Source organism: Entelurus aequoreus, linkage group LG23 (genome assembly GCF_033978785.1).
Source record: "Entelurus aequoreus isolate RoL-2023_Sb linkage group LG23, RoL_Eaeq_v1.1, whole genome shotgun sequence".
Taxonomy (NCBI): domain Eukaryota; kingdom Metazoa; phylum Chordata; class Actinopteri; order Syngnathiformes; family Syngnathidae; genus Entelurus; species Entelurus aequoreus.
Window position 1 is genome coordinate 40,960,282 of NC_084753.1, and position 22,500 is coordinate 40,982,781.

The following is a 22,500-nucleotide window of genomic DNA, read 5'->3' on the forward strand; positions in this document are numbered from 1 at the left end:
ATAAATAAAACATAATAAAATAGAATGTTTTTATAATTTATAGCAACAAACACTTATTTGTTTATTTATTTGTTGACTAAACCTTTTAAAACATTGTTGGGTAAGACAGAATTTGGTTTTATTCTGAATCCAGTGAAACAGATTGGTGGTTTTAGCTGATATAAAAACTTTCAGGTGTTTATATATGTTTATGTTGAAGTATTTGGCAGACGCTTTTATCCAAAGCGACATACATAAAAATACATATAAAACAATGACTGTAAACATGATCATTTAAGGGAAGAATGTAATACAAAATATCAATACAAAGTGTCAAGACAGAATAAACTCTCTGCTGCTGCAGCAACAGAGATACAGTCTATAGATATCTAATGTATTCATACATTGTTTATGTAGCATGTATATATAACCTCATCATATTGTTTCTTCAACTAAAAAATAGCTGACCCTTTTTTTTATTATATTCCCAGTTTTGATCTGGGACGTCTGTTTAGCTTATAAGAATATTCTATTACTGTTAAGCAAACTATGAATAATAAAACATGTGTCCTTTATCACGTATGACAAAAAAGCGCGTGAAAATCAGTGGTATTCAGTGAGGTAAGATGAATTAAATGCGCTGACAGTTCATTGCTCCTGCCAAATGAATTGCACTGAGTGGAGCGGATCACCACTCCAAGATGGCGGCCCCGCGTCTCGCCTGCGCCAGTAAGCAGTAGCGCTCCATGCGGCGTACCCTTAGAAGATGTCTACGTGTACGACAGTTTCCCTCAAATTACGACAGTTTCAATCTTCCGCTTCGATCGTTCTCAGGGTCAGCTGACTACCGGTCACGTGACCAGCCAGGAAGTAACCCCGCCGACGAGCGAGCGTCTAAGTTAGCCGACCATGAAGGTTACTTCCGTCGGTCCAAGATGATTCCACGCATGTTTATATGTCTCCTAGTATCCTTGGCGACCATTTGCGACGTTTGGAGCGAACCTTTTCGCCAAAGTCTGGACGGCCGATGGCGCCTGTGGAACTCCAACCGCTCCTTGGCGCTCCCTGCGCGGGTACCAGGCTGCGTCCACTCCGCCTTGACCCAGCAGGGATTCATCCAGGTGACCAATAATAATAGTATTTAATACCACCAATTGTAATAATGACATTATTGTTTATTATTTATTGAGGATCATGGGCTCCTTTTCAGAAGTTCTAAGTAAAATAATAATACACACATCCAGTTACAGAACATACGTAAATTCTCAAAAAATAAAATAAAATAACAGTATACAGATCCAGTTAAAGAACATACGCAGATTCAGTTACAAATAAAAGAAAGGAAAAAGAAAAAGTAAATTCTCAAAATAATAATAAAAAAAACACCAATACACAGTTCCAGTTACAAAACATACACAAATCCATTTACAAATAAAATAAAGGAAAAAGTAAATTCTCAAAATAATTATACAAAATAAACAATACACAGATCCAGTTACAAATAAAAGAAAGAAAAAAGTAAATTCTCAAAATAACGATACAAAAAAAACAACAATACACAGATCCAGTTACAAATACAAGAAAGGAAAAAGGAAAATAAAAAGTAAATTCTCAAAATAATAATAATAAAAAAAACAATACACAGATCAAGTTACAGAACATACGCAAATCCAGTTACAATAAAAGAAGGGAAAAAGGAAAAAAAAAAAAATTCTCCAAAAAAACACCAAAAAAACACAAATCCAGTTACAAATAAATAAAGGAAAAAGAAAATTCTCCAAAAATAAAATAACAGTACACAGATCCAGTTACAGAACATATGCAGATCCAGTTACAATAAAAGAAAGGAAAAAGGAAAAGTAAATTCTCAAAATAATAATAATAATTTAAAAAAAAGATCCAGTTACAGAACATACGCAGATCCAGTAACAATAAAAGACAGAAAAAAGGAAAAGAGAAAGAAAATTCTCAAAAGATAAAATAAAATAACAGTACACAGATCCAGTTACAGAACATACACAAATCCATCCATCCATTTTCTACCGCTTGTCCCTTTCGGGGTCGCGGGGGGTCCAGTTACAAATAAAAGAAAGGAAAAGAAAAAGTAAATTTTAAAAATAATAAAATAAAATAACAGTACACAGGTCCAGTTACAATAAAAGAAAGGAAAAGAAAAAAACATTTTCAAAATAATAAAAAAATATAACAGTACACGCTTTGTCCTCCAACCTCCGAGGACAAAGCGCCGAACCATGGGAGACCGGGCTTTCTGACCACCTGAGGGCACCACAGACTGTAAATGCTTTTAAAAAAGGCTTAAAAACCCTTCTTTATTTTTTAAAATTAAAATTTATGTGTGCTAGTTCCAGCTATCAGGCTGTTCTAGTTTTTAATTTAATTTTACTATTGAATTTACTCTTTGGGGACAGCTATTTGTTGTTCTACCTTTCTTTTCTTTTTTAAATGCACTGTAGCACTTTGAGATTGTTTGTTCAATGTAAAGTGCTTTTACAAATAAAATCTATTATTATTATTATTAGTAGTAGTAGTACACAGGTCCAGTTACAGAACATACGCAAATCCAGTTACAATAAAAGAAAGGAAAAGAGAAAGAAAATTGTCCAAAAATTAAATAAAATAACAGTAAACAGATCCAGTTACAGAACATACGCAAATCCATCCATCCATCCATCCATTTTCTACCGGTTGTCCCTTTCAGGGAATCTTGGGGAGTCCGGTTACAAATAAAAGAAAGGAAAAAGGAAAATAAAAATAAATTTTCAATATAAAATAACAGTACACAGATCCAGTTACAGAAGATACACAAATCCAGTTACAATAAAAGAAAGGAAAAGAAAAACTATTTTCAAAATAATAAAAAAATATAACAGTACACGCTTTGTCCTCCAACTTCCGAGGACAAAGCGCCAAACCATGGGAGACCGGGCTTTCTGCTCCGCCGCTCCCAGTCTGTGGAGCGCTCTCCCTGACCACCTGAGGGCACCACAGACTGTAAATGCTTTTAAAAAAAAGGCTTAAAAACCCTTCTTTTTAAAAAAGCCTTTTGATAGATTTATGTGTGCTATAGTTCCAGCTATTAGGCTTTTCTAGTTTTTATTTTATTTGACTATTTATTTTACTCGTTGGGGGCAGCTATTTGTTGCTCTTCCAGTTACAATAAAAGAAAGGAAAAAGGCAAAGAGAAAAAAAAACAATTCTCAAACAGATAACATGAAAGATTAAAGGCCTACTGAAATGATTTTTATTTATTTAAACGGGAATAGCAGATCCATTCTATGTGTCATACTTGATCATTTCGCGATATTGCCATATTTTTGCTGAAAGGATTTAGTAGAGAAAATCGACGATAAAGTTCGCAACTTTTGCTCGCTGATAAAAAAAAAAGCCTTGCCTGTAGCGGAAGTAGCGTGACGTCACAGGAGCTAGTATTCCTCACAATTCCCCGTTGTTTACAATGGAGCGAGAGAGATTCGGACCGAGAAAGTGACAATTACCCCATTAATTTGAGCGAGGATGAAAGATTTGTAGATGAGGAACGTTACAGTGAAGGACTTGAGAGGCAGTGCAGGACGTATCTTTTTTCCGCTCTGACCGTAACTTAGGTACAAGCTGGCTCATTGGATTCCACACTCTCTCCTTTTTCTATTGTGGATCACAGATTTGTATTTTAAACCACCTGGGATACTATATCCTCTTGAAAATGAGAGTCGAGAACGCGAAATGGACATTCAGTGCCTTTTATCTCCACGACAATACATCGGCGAAATGCTTTAGCTACGAGCTAGCGTGATAGCATCGTGCTTTAACTGCATATAGAAACAAAAGAAATAAACCCCTGACTGGAAGTATAGATAGAAAATCAACAATACTATTAAACCGTGGACATGTAAATACACGGTTAATTCTTTCCAGGCTGGCGAAGGTTAACAATACTGTTGCTAACGACGCCATTGAAGCTAACTTAGCAACCGGACTGCACAGAGCTATGCTAAAAACATTAGCTCTCCACCTACGCCAGCCAGCCCTCATTTGCTCATCAACACCCGTGCTCACCTGCGTTCCAGCGATCGGCAGAAGGACGAAGGACTTCACCCGATGCGTTTGGCGGCCCGGAGACGTAGGAAGTCAAGGTGAAGTCGGCGGCTAGCGCTCCAACAAAGTCCTCCTGGTTGTGTTGCTGTAGTCCGCTGCTAATACACCGATCCCACCTACAACTGTCTTCTTTGCAGCCTTCATTGTTCATTAAACAAATTGCAAAAGATGTCCAGAATACTGTGGAATTATGAAATGAAAACAGAGCTTTTTGTATAGGATTCTACGGGGTACCATAACTTCCGTTACTCGGACTTCGTCACACGCATACGTCATCATACCGCGATGTTTCAGCCGGATATTTCCCGGGAATTTTAAAAAGTCACTTTATAAGTTAACCCGGCCGTATTGGCATGTGTTGCAATGTTAAGATTTCATCATTGATATATAAACTATCAGACTGCGTGGTCGCTAGTAGTGGCTTTCAGTAGGCCTTTAACTCTGAGGTCTAAAAAGTGACTTTACATGTTTCTTAAATGCTTTTTTTTACTGGGAATAGTAGTTAAATAATAGTAATATTTATATGAAGAGTATTCCATAAGGAAATGCCTTTTCATTGAATTAGTCGTGGAAATGCAATTTGATTGATTGAAACTTTTATTAGTAGATTGCACATATTCCGTACAATTGACCACTAAATGGTAACACCCCAATAAGTTTTTCAACTTGTTTAAGTCGGGGTCCAATTCCTGGTAAGTAGACCTTGGGTTGGAGCTCGGGTGCTGTAGTGGTGAACATCAGCATTAGAACCAATCTGCTTGAAAAGAGCTGTAAGGCTACTTGTTATGAATAATGTTTGGAATAAATAAGGATAAACTGCTGGATAATCTCGGAATAACCTTCAGCCATCCAAGACAAGAATGCGTACGGTCCACACTGGAAGAAGAATCTAGAGTAATCCCACATGTGTGTCTTCCAGGACCCATATTTCAGGTTCAATGATCTGGCCCACCAGTGGATCTCCCTGGACAACTGGACCTACGTGACCACGTTTGCCGTGTCCGACCGTCTGAGGTCAGAGTAGGTCTCTCCAGAACACTTAACCCGTAACTGTCCGAGTCTGTCACAAACAGGTCCGCGCAGAAGGTGCTCCTGATCTTGGACGGCGTGGACACGGCGGCGTCAGTCTGGCTCAACGGCGTGCTTGTGGGCCACGCCGACAACATGTTTCGCCAATACGTGCGTCTGTGTCTCGCCATCAACTCTGCCGCGGGCGCTTCATACGTGTCCATCTGTGTGTCGCGCCAAGGTCTTCCCTGTGCGAGAGCTGCTGGAGGAGGAGAACGTGAACGTGCTGAGGGTGGACCTCCTGTCTCCGGTCTTGTACGCGAACGAGCGGAGAAAGGCTCATTGGGCCTACAGAGTTCCTCCCGAGTGTCCTCCGGATGTCCAGAAGGGCCAGTGTCACGTCAACTTCATCAGGAAGGTCAGTCGGCCTCACGTACGACTTCTGGGTCTTGAACAATGTAGCATACGTGAGTCACCACCATAGTTTAACACATAAAATAAAATGAGCGGAAATTTTTGAATGAAAGAAACTGCTGTTCTAAATGTGCCCACTAGATGTCGCAATAGCAACTCTTTGTAGATGATGCTACATATGTACAAAAAAATAAAGCACATGATGCTAGTGCACCAGTCGAGGAAAATGATCAAACTACATAAATAACGTCCTATAATTTGATTTTGATATTAGTTTTTCATCTTGATAGATTGAAAATGAACATCAATGAGTTGACTGATGAACATTATTCGTGTTATGATGTATTAGAGCTTGTAATATTTTTTTTATTTATTCACAAGTTAGTATTATTTTATATTTTAATTAATGAATTTACTTTGTTTGTATTTTAAGTATATTTTATTTATGAGAGCTTGTGATATTTTTAAATTAATTCATAAATTACTATTATTTTATATTTTAATTAATGAATTAACTGTTTGTATTTGAAGTATATTTTATTTATTAGAGCTTGTAATATTTTTTAAATTTATTCACAAGTTAGTATTATTTTACATTTAAAGTTTCTAATATTTTTTATTAATGAATGTTTGTATTTTAAGTATATTTTATTTATTAGAGCTTGTGATATTTTTAAATTAATTCATAAATTAGTATTATTTTATATTTGAATTAATGAATTAACTGTTTGTACTTTAAGTATATTTTATTTATTAGAGCTTGTAATATTTTTTAAATTTATTCACAAGTTAGTATTATTTTACATTTAAAGTTTCTAATATTTTTTATTAATGAATGTTTGACAATGACGATGAATGTTTGTATTTTAAGTATATTTTATTTATTAGAGCTTGTGATATTTTTAAAATAATTCATAAGTAAGTATTTTATATTTTAATTAATTATTTAATTGTTTGTATTTTAAGTATATTTTATTTATTAGAGCTTGTAATATTTTTTAAAATATATTCACAAGTTGGTATCATTTTATTATTTCATTAATGAATTAACTATGTTTGTATTTTAAGTATATTTTATTTATGAGAGCTTGTAATATTTTTTTAATTTATTCACAAGTTAGTATTATTTTATATTTTAATTAATGAATTAACTGTTTGTATTTGAAGTATATTTTATTTATTAGAGCTTGTAATATTTTTTAAATTTATTCACAGGTTAGTATTATTTTATGTTTTAATTAATGAACTATGTTTGTATTTTGAATACATTGTATTTAGTAGATCTTGTAATATTTTTAAAATTAATTCATCAGTTAGTATTATTTTATATTTTAATTAATGAATTTACTGTTTGTATTTTAAGTATATTTTATTTATGAGAGCTTGTGATATTTTTAAATTAATTCATAAATTAGTATTATTTTATATTTTAATTAATGAATTAACTGTTTGTATTTTAAGTATATTTTATTTATGAGAGCTTGTAATATTTTTTAAATTTATTCACAAGTTAGTATTATTTTATGTTTTAATTAATGAATTAACAATGTTCGTATTTTGAATACATTTTATTTATTAGAGCTTGTAATATTTTTTCAATTAATTCATAAGTTAGTAATATTTTATATTTTAATTAATGAAATAACTATTTGTATTTTAAGTATATTTTATTTATTTGAGCTTGTAATATTTTCTAAATGTGTTCACAAGTTAGTATTATTTTATATTTTAATTAATGAATGTTTGTATTTTAAGTATATTTTAATTATTATAACTTGTGATATTTTTAAATTAATCCATAAGTAAGTATTTTATATTTTAATTAATTATTTAACTGTTTCTATTTTAAGTATATTTTATTTATTAGAGCTTGTAATATTTTTAAAAATATATTCACAAGTTGGTATCATTTTATTATTTAATTCATGAATTAACTATGTTTGTATTTTAAGTATATTTTATTTATGAGAGCTTGTAATATTTTTTTAATTTATTCACAAGTTAGTATTATTTTATATTTTAATTAATGAATTAACTGTTTGTATTTGAAGTATATTTTATTTATTAGAGCTTGTAATATTTTTTAAATTTATTCACAGGTTAGTATTATGTTATGTTTTAATTAATGAACTATGTTTGTATTTTGAATACATTTTATTTATTAAAGCTTGTAATATTTTTAAAATTAATTCATCAGTTAGTATTATTATATATTTTAATTAATGAATTAACTGTTTGTATTTTAAGTATATTTTATTTATTAGAGCTTGTAATATTTTTTTAATTAATTCATAAGTTAGTAATATTTTATATTTTAATTAATGAAATAACTATTTGTATTTTAAGTATATTTTATTTATTAGAGCTTGTAATATTTTTTAAATGTGTTCACAAGTTAGTATTATTTTATATTTTAATTAATGAATGTTTGTATTTTAAGTATATTTTATTTATTAGAGCTTGTGATATTTTTAAAATAATTCATAAGTAAGTACTTTATATTTTAATTAATTATTTAACTGTTTGTATTTTAAGTATATTTTATTTATTAGAGCTTGTAATATTTTTAAAAATATATTCACAAGTTGGTATCATTTTATTATTTCATTAATGAATTAACAATGTTTGTATTTTAAGTATATTTTATTTATGAGAACTTGTAATATTTTTTTAATTTATTCACAAGTTAGTATTATTTTATATTTTAATTAATGAATTAACTGTTTGTATTTGAAGTATATTTTATTTATTAGAGCTTGTAATATTTTTTAAATTTATTCACAGGTTAGTATTATTTTATGTTTTAATTAATGAACTATGTTTGTATTTTGAATACATTTTATTTATTAGATCTTGTAATATTTTTAAAATTAATTCATCAGTTAGTATTATTTTATATTTTAATTAATGAATTAACTGTTTGTATTTTAGGTATATTTTATTTATGAGAGCTTGTAATATTTTTTTAATTTATTCACAAGTTAGTATTATTTTATATTTTAATTAATGAATTAACTCTGTTTGTATTTTAAATATTTTTTATTTATTAGAGCTTGTAATATTTTTTTAATTAATTCATAAGTTAGTAATATTTTATATTTTAATTAATGAAATAACTATTTGTATTTTAAGTATATTTTATTTATTTGAGCTTGTAATATTTTTTAAATGTGTTCACAAGTTAGTATTATTTTATATTTTAATTAATGAATGTTTGTATTTTAAGTATATTTTATTTATTAGAGCTTGTGATATTTTTAAATTAATCCATAAGTAAGTATTTTGTATTTTAATTAATTATTTAACTGTTTCTATTTTAAGTATATTTTATTTATTAGAGCTTGTAATATTTTTTAAAATATATTCACAAGTTGGTATCATTTTATTATTTAATTCATGAATTAACTATGTTTGTATTTTAAGTATATTTTATTTATGAGAGCTTGTAATATTTTTTTAATTTATTCACAAGTTAGTATTATTTTATATTTTAATTAATGAATTAACTGTTTGTATTTGAAGTATATTTTATTTATTAGAGCTTGTAATATTTTTTAAATTTATTCACAGGTTAGTATTATTTTATGTTTTAATTAATGAATTAACTGTTTGTATTTTAAGTATATTTTATTTATGAGAGCTTGTGATATTTTTAAATTAATTCATAAATTAGTATTATTTTATATTTTAATTAATGAATTAACTGTTTGTATTTTAAGTATATTTTATTTATGAGAGCTTGTAATATTTTATTTATTTATTCACAAGTTAGTATTATTTTATGTTTTAATTAATGAATTAACTATGTTCGTATTTTGAATACATTTTATTTATTAGAGCTTGTAATATTTTCTTAATTAATTCATAAGTTAGTAATATTTTATATTTTAATTAATGAAATAACTATTTGTATTTTAAGTATATTTTATTTATTTGAGCTTGTAATATTTTTTAAATGTGTTTACAAGTTAGTATTATTTTATATTTCAATTAATGACTGTTTGTATTTTAAGTATATTTTATTTATTAGAGCTTGTGATATTTTTAAATTAATCCATAAGTAAGTATTTTATATTTTAATTAATTATTTAAGTGTTTCTATTTTAAGTATATTTTATTTATTAGAGCTTGTAATATTTGTTTTAAATATATTCACAAGTTAGTATCATTTTATTATTTAATTAATTAACTATGTTTGTATTTTAAGTATATTTTATTTATGAGAGCTTGTATCCATCCATCCATCCATCTTCTTCCGCTTATCCAAGGTCGGGTCGCGGGGGCAGCAGCCTAAGCAGGGAAGCCCAGACTTCCCTCTCCCCAGCCACTTCGTCCAGCTCAGGTTTTATCCGGCCCGCGGTGTCAGGTTCAAACACTGATGACATCTATTAAACGAGACAAAAAGTAAGGAAATAAACAGAGACATGATTCAATTTTGCTCAATCTGAGGAGAAACGTGTCGACATGTAACCTCTTGCAGTGTCACCCACGCTCTAACGAAAAAAGGTTCACGTCTCCTCTTTTATTTGGACTTTCCCTGTTTACATAACAACAGCTGTTTCTAAAGGACTGGGGGGGTATGTAAACAGCCATTGTTTTCGGTCACGTTAACACAAAAGAAAAAGATGCCTCGGGCTTGGACTGGTCCTGGATCGAGCTTAGGCAAGTCTTGGATCACGACAGATAAACCCTCCCGTCTCCTCCCATCATACACAGCGGAATTTTCCAAGCCTTTGGTTTGGTGCAACAAAGACAGCTTTCGTCTGTTCACTGGGAACCCAGAGAACGGAAAGTTTTTTGATCATTTACATAACATTTTTCTGACACACGGGATGAGTTTGCGAAGTATAAAAATGAGTGGAAATTCTTGAATGAAAGAAACTGCTGTTCTAAATGTGTCCACTAGATGTCACAATAGCAATTATTTGTATATTTGTAGATGATGCCACATATGTATTTTTTTTTAAAAAAGAAAAACGTTTTTGTGACGATAAAAAATATAAATGTAATCATAGTAGTATCGACTCGATACGCTATTATACTTGGTATCATTACAGTGGATGTCAGGTGTAGATCCACCCATGGCGTTTGTTTACATTGTGACGCCGGTGAGCTATTGTATCCTCCTACGGTGTGTAGTGAAGCATGTTTATCTATTCCTCGTCCTCCAGTGATAATGCTTCATGTAGGAAACATACTTTATTCGTCGCCATGGAGACGAGGATTAGTGATTTCGAAGTAGCCAAAACACCGCGGATGGACGTTAGCCGCTAGCTGGCTAGCCATGTCTTAAAGCAGCTCTTCCTGAGGGCGTTTCAGTGGTATAACTTCACCTTTATCTTTACTTTTTACACCAAAATGCGTCCATTCTCCCTTTTCTGTCTACACACTGTGTCTGCTTGTAAGTACTCTGTGTGCGTGCGCTGCCCAACATGCTCCTCTGCTCGTAAAACCAGCAATGTCCTCACGTGACATGGGGAACCGGTCCTTTTCAAACGGAGTATAGTAGTGTTTTTGATTGATTGGTACCGCGATACTACACTAGTACTGGTATACCGTACAACCCCGTTCAGTTCTTGACAAGGTTTTAAGTGCCGCCATGTTTTGTTGCAGGAGCAGAGCTCGTTCAGTTGGGACTGGGGCCCGTCCTTTCCCACCATGGGGCTGTGGAAGGGAGTCCGCCTGGAGGCGTTCGACGCCATGCGGCTGGTCCGGTTTTCAGCTGTCCCTCTACGCAGTACGCCAGGCCCCCCACCCGTCATTTGTTCTGCACTCAAGCATACCGGGGTGGATAACGACAACCCACCTCACGTGTTCCAGACGCCAGCCTCTCCCAGTGGACCGTGCGGGTGGAGCTCCTGGTGGAGGCGCTGCGTCCCGCGCGTGTCGACGTCACGCTCGCCGTACCCGAGCTGTCCTCGCAGCTGACGGTGGCCTCTCAGTTTCTTCCAGGGACCACCAGACACGTCTTCACACTGCACGTCAACACGGTACGTGTGTGTTTAGCAAGGACCATCCGTCACCCACCATAAGCTGCTGAATGTGTGGTATCATCCAAAATAGAGATGTCCGATAATATCGGCCTGCCGATATTATTGGCCGAAAAATGCATTAAAATGTAATATCGGAAATTATCGGTATCGGTTTTTTTATTATCGGTATCGTTTTTTTATTTTTATTTTATTTTTGTATTTTATTTATTTATTTTTTTTTATTAAATCCACATAAAAAACACAAGATACACTTACAATTAGTGCACCAACCCAAAAAACCTCCCTCGCCCATTTACACTCATTCACACAAAAGGGTTGTTTCTTTCTGTTATTATCGGTATCGTTTTTTTTATTATCGGTATCGGTTTTTATTTTTTTTATTTTTTATTTTTTATTAAATCAACATAAAAAACACAAGATACACTTACAATTAGTGCACCAACCCAAAAAACCTCCCTCCCCCATTTACACTCATTCACACAAAAGGGTTGTTTCTTTCTGTTATTATCGGTATCGTTTTTTTTATTATCGGTATCGTTTTTTTGGTTTTTTTTAATTTTTAATTTTTTTTATTAAATCAACATAAAAAACACAATATACACTTACAATTAGTGCACCAACCCAAAAAACCTCCCTCCCCCATTTACACTCATTCACACAAAAGGGTTGTTTCTTTCTGTTATTATCGGTATCGTTTTTTTTATTATCGGTATCGTTTTTTTTTTTTTTTTAAATTTTTAATTTTTTTTATTAAATCAACATAAAAAACACAAGATACACTTACAATTAGTGCACCAACCCAAAAAAACTCCCTCCCCCATTTACACTCATTCACACAAAAGGGTTGTTTCTTTCTGTTATTATCGGTATCGGTTTTTTTATTATCGGTATCGGGTTTTTTTTTTTTTTAAATTTTATTTTTATTTTATTTTTTATTAAATCAACATAAAAAACACAAGATACACTTACAATTAGTGCACCAACCCAAAAAACCTCCCTCCCCCATTTACACTCATTCACACAAAAGGGTTGTTTCTTTCTGTTATTATCGGTATCGTTTTTTTAGTTATCGGTATCGTTTTTTTTTTTTTTTTTTTTTTTTTATTATTTTTTTTTAAAAATTAAATCCACATAAAAAACACAAGATACACTTACAATTAGTGCACCAACCCAAAAAACCTCCCTCCCCCATTTACACTCATTCACACAAAAGGGTTGTTTCTTTCTGTTATCGGTATCGTTTTTTTTATTATCGGTATCGTTTTTTTTATTTTTTTTTTATTTTATTTAATTTTTTTAATTAAATCAACATAAAAAACACAAGATACACTTACAATTAGTGCACCAACCCAGAAAACCTCCCTACCCCATTTACACTCATTCACACAAAAGGGTTGTTTCTTTCTGTTATTATCGGTATCATTTTTTTTATTATCGGTATCGTTTTTATTTTTTATTTTTTTATTTTTAAATTTTTTAAATTTATTAAATCCACATAAAAAACAAAATATACTCTTACAATTAGTGCACCAACCCAAAAAACCTCCCTCCCCCCATTTACACTCATTCACACAAAAGGGTTGTTTCTTTCTGTTATTATCGGTATCGTTTTTTTTATTATCGGTATTGTTTTTTGTTTTTTTTAAAAAAAAATTTTTTTTTTAAAATTTATTAAATCTACATAAAAAACAAAATATACACTTACAATTAGTGCACCAACCCAAAAAACCTCCCTCCCCCATTTACACTCATTCACACAAAAGGGTTGTTTCTTTCTGTTATTATCGGTATCGTTTTTTTATTATCAGTATCGTTTTTTGTTTTTTTTTGTTTTTGTTTTTTTTTATTAAATCCACATAAAAAACACAAGATACACTTACAATTAGTGCACCAACCCAAAAAACCTCCCTCGCCCATTTACACTCATTCACACAAAAGGGTTGTTTCTTTCTGTTATTATCGGTATCGTTTTTTTTATTATCGGTATCGGTTTTTATTTTTTTTATTTTTTATTTTTTATTAAATCAACATAAAAAACACAAGATACACTTACAATTAGTGCACCAACCCAAAAAACCTCCCTCCCCCATTTACACTCATTCACACAAAAGGGTTGTTTCTTTCTGTTATCGGTATCGTTTTTTTTATTATCGGTATCGTTTTTTGTTTTTTTTTTAATTTTTAATTTTTTTTATTAAATCAACATAAAAAACACAAGATACACTTACAATTAGTGCACCAACCCAAAAAACCTCCCTCCCCCATTTACACTCATTCACACAAAAGGGTTGTTTCTTTCTGTTATTATCTGTATCATTTTTTTTTTATTATTGGTATCGTTTTTTTTAAATTTTTTAAATTTAAAATTTTTATTTTTTTTTTATTAAATCAACATAAAAAACACAAGATACACTTACAATTAGTGCACCAACCCAAAAAAACTCCCTCCCCCATTTACACTCATTCACACAAAAGGGTTGTTTCTTTCTGTTATTATCGGTATCGTTTTTTTTATTATCGGTATCGGGTTGTTTTTTTTTTTTATTTTATTTTTATTTTATTTTTTATTAAATCAACATAAAAAACACAAGATACACTTACAATTAGTGCACCAACCCAAAAAACCTCCCTCCCCCATTTACACTCATTCACACAAAAGGGTTGTTTCTTTCTGTTATTATCGGTATCGTTTTTTTAATTATCGGTATCGTTTTTTTTATTTTTATTTTTTTTTATTTTTTATTTTTTTTTAATTAAATCCACATAAAAAACACAAGATACACTTACAATTAGTGCACCAACCCAAAAAACCTCCCTCCCCCATTTACACTCATTCACACAAAAGGGTTGTTTCTTTCTGTTATCGGTATCGTTTTTTTTTATTATCGGTATCGTTTTTTTTATTTTTTTATAATTTAATTTAATTTTTTTAATTAAATCAACATAAAAAACACAAGATACACTTACAATTAGTGCACCAACCCAGAAAACCTCCCTCCCCCATTTACACTCATTCACACAAAAGGGTTGTTTCTTTCTGTTATTATCGGTATCATTTTTTTTATTATCGGTATCGTTTTTTTTTTTTTTTTAAATTATATATTTTTTTTTAATTTATTAAATCCACATAAAAAACAAAATATACTCTTACAATTAGTGCACCAACCCAAAAAACCTCCCTCCCCCCATTTACACTCATTCACACAAAAGGGTTGTTTCTTTCTGTTATTATCGGTATCGTTTTTTTTATTATCGGTATTGTTTTTTGTTTTTAAAAAAAAAAAATTTTTTTTTTTAAATTTATTAAATCTACATAAAAAACAAAATATACACTTACAATTAGTGCACCAACCCAAAAAACCTCCCTCCCCCATTTACACTCATTCACACAAAAGGGTTGTTTCTTTCTGTTATTATCGGTATCGTTTTTTTTATTATCAGTATCGTTTTTTGTTTTTTTTTGTTTTTGTTTTTTTTTATTAAATCAACATAAAAAACACAAGATACACTTACAATTAGTGCACCAACCCAAAAAACCTCCCTCCCCCATTTACACTCATTCACACAAAAGGGTTGTTTCTTTCTGTTATTATCGGTATCGTTTTTTTTATTATCGGTATCGGTTTTTTTTTTTTTTTAATTTTATTTTTATTTTATTTTTTATTAAATCAACATAAAAAACACAAGATACACTTACAATTAGTGCACCAACCCAAAAAACCTCCCTCCCCCATTTACACTCATTCACACAAAAGGGTTGTTTCTTTCTGTTATTATCGGTATCGTTTTTTTAATTATCGGTATCGTTTTTTTTATTTTTTATTTTTTTTTATTTTTTATTTTTTTTAATGAAATCCACATAAAAAACACAAGATACACTTACAATTAGTGCACCAACCCAAAAAACCTCCCTCCCCCATTTACACTCATTCACACAAAAGGGTTGTTTCTTTCTGTTATCGGTATCGTTTTTTTTTATTATCGGTATAGTTTTTTTAATTTTTTTTTTATTTTATTTTATTTTTTTTTATTAAATCAACATAAAAAACACAAGATACACTTACAATTAGTGCACCAACCCAGAAAACCTCCCTCCCCCATTTACACTCATTCACACAAAAGGGTTGTTTCTTTCTGTTATTATCGGTATCATTTTTTTTATTATCGGTATTGTTTTTTTTTTTTTTTTTAATTTTTTGTTTTTTTTAAAATTTATTAAATCCACATAAAAAACAAAATATACTCTTACAATTAGTGCACCAACCCAAAAAACCTCCCTCCCCCCATTTACACTCATTCACACAAAAGGGTTGTTTCTTTCTGTTATTATCGGTATCGTTTTTTTTATTATCGGTATTGTTTTTTTTTTTGTTAAAAAAAAAAAAATTTTTTTTAAAATTTATTAAATCTACATAAAAAACAAAATATACACTTACAATTAGTGCACCAACCCAAAAAACCTCCCTCCCCCATTTACACTCATTCACACAAAAGGGTTGTTTCTTTCTGTTATTATCGGTATCGTTTTTTTTATTATCAGTATCGTTTTTTGTTTTTTTTTGTTTTTGTTTTTTTTTATTAAATCAACATAAAAAACACAAGATACACTTACAATTAGTGCACCAACCCAAAAAACCTCCCTCCCCCATTTACACTCATTCACACAAAAGGGTTGTTTCTTTCTGTTATCGGTATCGTTTTTTTTATTATCGGTATAGTTTTTTTTATTTTTTTTTTATTTTTTTTTATTTTTTTTTATTAAATCAACATAAAAAACACAAGATACACTTACAATTAGTGCACCAACCCAGAAAACCTCCCTCCCCCATTTACACTCATTCACACAAAAGGGTTGTTTCTTTCTGTTATTATCGGTATCATTTTTTTTATAATCGGTATTGTTTTTTTTGTTTTTTTTAATTTTTTGTTTTTTTTTAAATTTATTAAATCCACATAAAAAACAAAATATACTCTTACAATTAGTGCACCAACCCAAAAAACCTCCCTCCCCCCATTTACACTCATTCACACAAAAGGGTTGTTTCTTTCTGTTATTATCGGTATCGTTTTTTTTATTATCGGTATCGTTTTTTGTTTTTTTAAAAAAAAATTTTTTTTTTTTAAATTTATTAAATCTACATAAAAAACAAAATATACACTTACAATTAGTGCACCAACCCAAAAAACCTCCCTCCCCCATTTACACTCATTCACACAAAAGGGTTGTTTCTTTCTGTTATTATCGGTATCGTTTTTTTTATTATCAGTATCGTTTTTTGTTTGTTTTTTTTTTTGTTTTTTTTTATTAAATCAACATAAAAAACACAAGATACACTTACAATTAGTGCACCAACCCAAAAAACCTCCCTCCCCCATTCACACTCATTCACACAAAAGGGTTGTTTCTTTCTGTTATCGGTATCGTTTTTTTTATTATCGGTATAGTTTTTTTTATTTTTTTTTTATTTTATTTTATTTTTTTTTATTAAATCAACATAAAAAACACAAGATACACTTACAATTAGTGCACCAACCCAGAAAACCTCCCTCCCCCATTTACACTCATTCACACAAAAGGGTTGTTTCTTTCTGTTATTATCGGTATCATTTTTTTTATAATCGGTATTGTTTTTTTTGTTTTTTTTAATTTTTTGTTTTTTTTTAAATTTATTAAATCCACATAAAAAACTAAATATACTCTTACAATTAGTGCACCAACCCAAAAAACCTCCCTCCCCCCATTTACACTCATTCACACAAAAGGGTTGTTTCTTTCTGTTATTATCGGTATCGTTTTTTTTATTATCGGTATCGTTTTTTGTTTTTTAAAAAAAAAAAATTTTTTTTTTAAATTTATTAAATCTACATAAAAAACAAAATATACACTTACAATTAGTGCACCAACCCAAAAAACCTCCCTCCCCCATTTACACTCATTCACACAAAAGGGTTGTTTCTTTCTGTTATTATCGGTATCGTTTTTTTTATTATCAGTATCGTTTTTTGTTTTTTTTTGTTTTTGTTTTTTTTTATTAAATCAACATAAAAAACACAAGATACACTTACAATTAGTGCACCAACCCAAAAAACCTCCCTCCCCCATTTCTTTCTGTTATTAATATTCTGCTTCCTACATTATATATCAATATATATCAATACAGTCTGCAAGGGATACAGTCCGTAAGCACACATGATTGAGCGTGCTGCTGCTCCACTAATAGTACTAACCTTTAACAGTTAATTTTACTAATTTTCATTCATTACTAGTTTCTATGTAACTGTTTTTATATTTTTGTACTTTCTTTTTTATTCAAGAAAATGTTTTTAATTTATTTCTTATTTTACTAATTTTTTTAAAAAGTACCTTATCTTCACCATACCTGGTTGTCCAAATTAGGCATAATAATGTGTTAATTCCACGACTGCATATATCAGTTGATATCGGTATCGGTTGATATCGGTATCGGTAATTAAAGAGTTGGACAATATCGGATATCGGCAAAAAGCCATTATCGGACATCCCTAATCAAAATACATTTTGGTACTAAAATATTGGTATCGAGACAACCCAAGTCCATGATGATGAATTGTGTTTTGTTCCTTCCTTCCTTCCTTCCTTCCTTCCTTCCTTCCTTCCTTCCTTCCTTCCTTCCTTCCTTCCTTCCTTCCACCCGCAGAGTAGTCAAGTCAGGCTGTGGTGGCCCAGCGGACTCGGCGAGCGACCGTCATACCGCCTCCTCGTCACTGCGTCGTCTCAGGACGGATTGCCGCTCTTGCACACAGAGTCAAAGGTCAGAGGCCGTCTATATCAAAACACCAGGAACCACTCTCCATATTAGGAGTGTCCAGATACCACTTTTTCACTTCCCCTACTGGAGCCTTGAGAACTTTATATTTTTTATCCTGACCATACGGTAAACAAAAGTCATGTGTAAATAATGTCAATAACTGGATGAACCATCTGTGGCTGTGAAGTGAACACTAGTAAGGTTGTAAATACTGTATAGAGTAGGCTAACCCATGTGGTTCCTGTGGATGTAAACACATGTTGTAATTAATGTAGTGACTAAATAACATAGTGACTGAAACAAATTAATGTGTAAATAATGTCAATAACTAGATGAACCATCTGTGGCTGTGAAGTGAACACTAGTAAGGTTGTAAATACTGTATAGAGTAGGCTAACCCATGTGGTTCCTGTGAATGTGAACACATGTTTTAATTAATGTAGTGACTAAATAACATAGTGACTGAAACAGACATAGTAATGTGTAAATAATGTCAATAAGTAGATGAACCATCTGTGGATGTGAAGTGAACACTAGTAAGGTTGTAAATACTGTATAGAGTAGGCTAACCCATGTGGTTCCTGTGGATGTGAACACAATTACTGTAGTAACTAAATAACATAGTGACTAAAACAAATTAATGTGTAAATAATGTCAATAACTAGATGTACCATCTGTGGCTGTGAAGTGAACACTAGGAAGGTTGTAAATACTGTATAGAGTAGGCTAACCCATGTTGTTCCTGTGGATGTAAACACATTACTGTAGTGACTAAATAACATAGTGACTGAAACAGACACAATAATGTGTAAATAATGTCAATAAGTAGATGAACCATCTGTGGCTGTGAAGTGAACACTAGTAAGGTTGTAAATACTGTATAGAGTAGGCTAACCCATGTGGTTCCTGTGGATGTAAATACATGTTGTAATTAATGTAGTGACTAAATAACATAGTGACTGAAACAGACATAGTGATGTGTAAATAATGTCAATAAGTAGATGAACCATCTGTGGCTGTGAAGTGAACACTAGTAAGGTTGTAAATACTGTATAGAGTAGGCTAACCCATGTGGTTCCTGTGGATGTAAACACATGTTGTAGTTAATGTAGTGACTAAATAACATACCGGTAGTGACTGAAACAAATTTAATGTGTAAATAATGTCAATAACTAGATGAACCATCTGTGGCTGTGAAGTGAACACTAGTAAGGTTGTAAATACTGTATAGAGTAGGCTAACCCATGTGGTTCCTGTGGATGTGAACACAATTATTGTAGTGACTAAATAACATAGTGACTAAAACAAATTAATGTGTAAATAATGTCAATAACTAGATGTACCATCTGTGGCTGTGAAGTGAACACTAGTAAGGTTGTAAATACTGTATAGAGTAGGCTAACCCATGTGGTTCCTGTGGATGTAAACACAATTACTGTAGTGACTAAATAACATAGTGACTGAAACAGACATAGTAATGTGTAAATAATGTCAATAACTAGATGAACCATCTGTGGCTGTGAAGTGAACACTAGTAAGGTTGTAAATACTGTATAGAGTAGGCTCACCCATGTGGTTCCTGTGGATGTAAACACAAGTTGTAATTAATGTAAATTCATTCTTCTTGAGGATTTTCAAGCACAAAGCCAAGCACTTAAAATCTCTCATTTAAAGTCCTCCCCTCCATTTGTTCAGGTATATTTCCGCACAGTGGATCTTGTTCAGGAGCCCATCGCCGACTCTCCCGGCCTGAGTTTCTACTTCCGCGTCAACGGTCGTCCAGTTTTCCTCAAAGGCTCCAACTGGATCCCTGCCCACGCCTTCCAGGACCAGGTCACGCCCGACGCGTGAGTCCATGGCCAGGTGGTCCTCTGTCTTAACACGTGACTTGACGGCGTGCGTCTGTTCCAGCTTGAAGAACCTGCTGCAGTCGGCCGTGGACGCCAACATGAACGCTCTGCGGGTCTGGGGGGGCGGAGTTTACGAACAGGATGTCTTCTACAGCATGTGTGACGAGATGGGACTGATGGTAGGTACATTACCCATCCAACGGAACGGCTTGGTCTATAAATGCAATGTCTACAAATATAGTACACTACTTTGTACTAAAGGGCGGCGTATAGTTAAAGGACACGCTGCAATTGGTGGAAGCAGTTATGTCAATATTATAATAATATGTAGGAATATGACCCTTTTTTTAGGATTTTTAACACTTTTTTTTCACATTAAATTGGACAAAATTGTATTTATTATTCTATTTATGTGTTTATTTGACAGGGACAGTACAATGAAACATATTAGAAACCCATAGGTACCTAATGTCAAAGTACAAAACCCAAATAATCATGAAATTAGAGTTTAATTGCAGCAACACGTTGCAAAAAAAGGCATTTTTACCACTGTGTTACATGGCCTTTCCTTTTAACTACACTCAGTAAAGGTTTGGGAACTGAGGAGACACATTTTTGAAGTGGAATTCCTTCCCATTCTTGCTTAATGTTGGATTTTTAACACTTTTTTTTCACATTAAATTGGACAAAATTGTATCTATTATTTTATTTATGTATTTATTCGACAGGGACAGTACAATGAAACATATTAGAAACCCATAGGTAACTAATGTCAAAGTACAAAACCCAAATAATCATGAAATTAGAATTTAACGGCAGCAACACATTGCAAAAAAAGGCATTTTTACCAGTGTGTTACATGGCCTTTCCTTTTAACTACACTCAGTAAAGATTTGGGAACTGAGGAGACACATTTTTAAAGTGGAATTCCTTCCCATTCTTGCTTGATGTATGATTTTTAACACTTTTTTTTCACATTAAATTGGACAAAATTGTATTTATTATTTTATTTATGTATTTATTTGACAGGGACAGTACAATGAAACATATTGCTACTAGAGATGTCCGATAATATCGGTCTGCCGATATTATCGTCCGATAAATGCGTTAAAATGTAATATCGGAAATTATCGGTATCGGTTTTTTTATTATCAGTATCGTTTTTTTTTATTTTGTTTTTTTTTGTTTTTTTGTTTTTTTTTTAAATTAAATCCACATAAACACAAGATACACTTACAATTAGTGCACCAACCCAAAAAAACCTCCCTCCCCCATTTACACTCATTCACACAAAAGGGTTGTTTCTTTCTGTTATTAATATTCTGCTTCCTACAATATATATCAATACAGTCTGCAAGGGATACAGTCCGTAAGCACACATGATTGTGCGTGCTGCTGCTCCACTAATAGTACTAACCTTTAACAGTTAATTTTACAAATTTTCATTCATTACTAGTTTCTATGTAACTGTTTTTATATTGTTGTACTTTCTTTTTTATTCAAGAAAATGTTTTTAATTTATTTATCTTATTTTATTTTATTCATTTTTAAAAAAAAGTACCTTATCTTCACCATACCTGGTTGTCCAAATTAGGCATAATAATGTGTTAATTCCACGACTGTATATATCGGTTGATATCGGTATCGGTTGATATCGGTATCGGTAATTAAAGAGTTGAACAATATCGGCATATCGGATATCGGCAAAAAGCCATTATCGGACATCCCTAATTGCTACCCATAGGTAACTGTCAAAGTACAAAACCCAAATTATCATGAAATTAGAGTTTAATTGCAGCAACAAATTGCGAAAAAAGGCATTTTTACCAGTGTGTTACATGGCCTTTCCTTTTAACTACACTCAGTAAAGGTTTGGGAACTGAGGAGACACATTTTTGAAGTGGAATTCCTTCCCATTCTTGCTTGATGTTGGATTTTTAACACTTTTTTTCACATTAAATTGGACAAAATTGTATTTATTATTCTATTTATGTGTTTATTTGACAGGGACAGTACAATGAAACATATTGCTACTAGAGATGTCCGATAATATCGGTCTGCAGATATTATCGGCCGATAAATGCGTTAAAATGTAATATCGGAAATTATCGGTATCGTTTTTTTTATTATCAGTATCGTTTTTTTTTTTTTTTTTTTTTTTTTTTTTTAAATGAAATCCACATAAAAAACACAAGATACACTTACAATTAGTGCACCAACCCAAAAAACTTCCCTCCCCCATTTACACTCATTCACACAAAAGGGTTGTTTCTTTCTGTTATTAATATTCTGCTTCCTACATTATATATCAATATATATCAATACAGTCTGCAAGGGATACAGTCCGTAAGCACA

The 22,500-nt window shown here is 31.5% G+C and overlaps 1 protein-coding gene across 1 annotated transcript in view; it reads left to right on the plus strand.

The window, feature by feature from the left end:
• Positions 1 to 618: 618 nt before the first annotated feature.
• The window catches only part of LOC133640884 (beta-mannosidase-like), a 23,316-nt gene continuing 1,434 nt past the window's right edge, over positions 619 to 22,500 (plus strand). Inside the window, exons 1-9 of the mRNA XM_062034566.1 lie at positions 619 to 1,100; positions 5,012 to 5,106; positions 5,166 to 5,271; positions 5,342 to 5,518; positions 11,128 to 11,251; positions 11,335 to 11,504; positions 18,185 to 18,298; positions 19,991 to 20,142; positions 20,207 to 20,324. Of these exons, the coding sequence (XP_061890550.1) occupies positions 726 to 1,100; positions 5,012 to 5,106; positions 5,166 to 5,271; positions 5,342 to 5,518; positions 11,128 to 11,251; positions 11,335 to 11,504; positions 18,185 to 18,298; positions 19,991 to 20,142; positions 20,207 to 20,324 (1,431 nt within the window). The 5' untranslated portion in view covers positions 619 to 725. The remainder of the gene's footprint in view (positions 1,101 to 5,011; positions 5,107 to 5,165; positions 5,272 to 5,341; positions 5,519 to 11,127; positions 11,252 to 11,334; positions 11,505 to 18,184; positions 18,299 to 19,990; positions 20,143 to 20,206; positions 20,325 to 22,500) is intronic.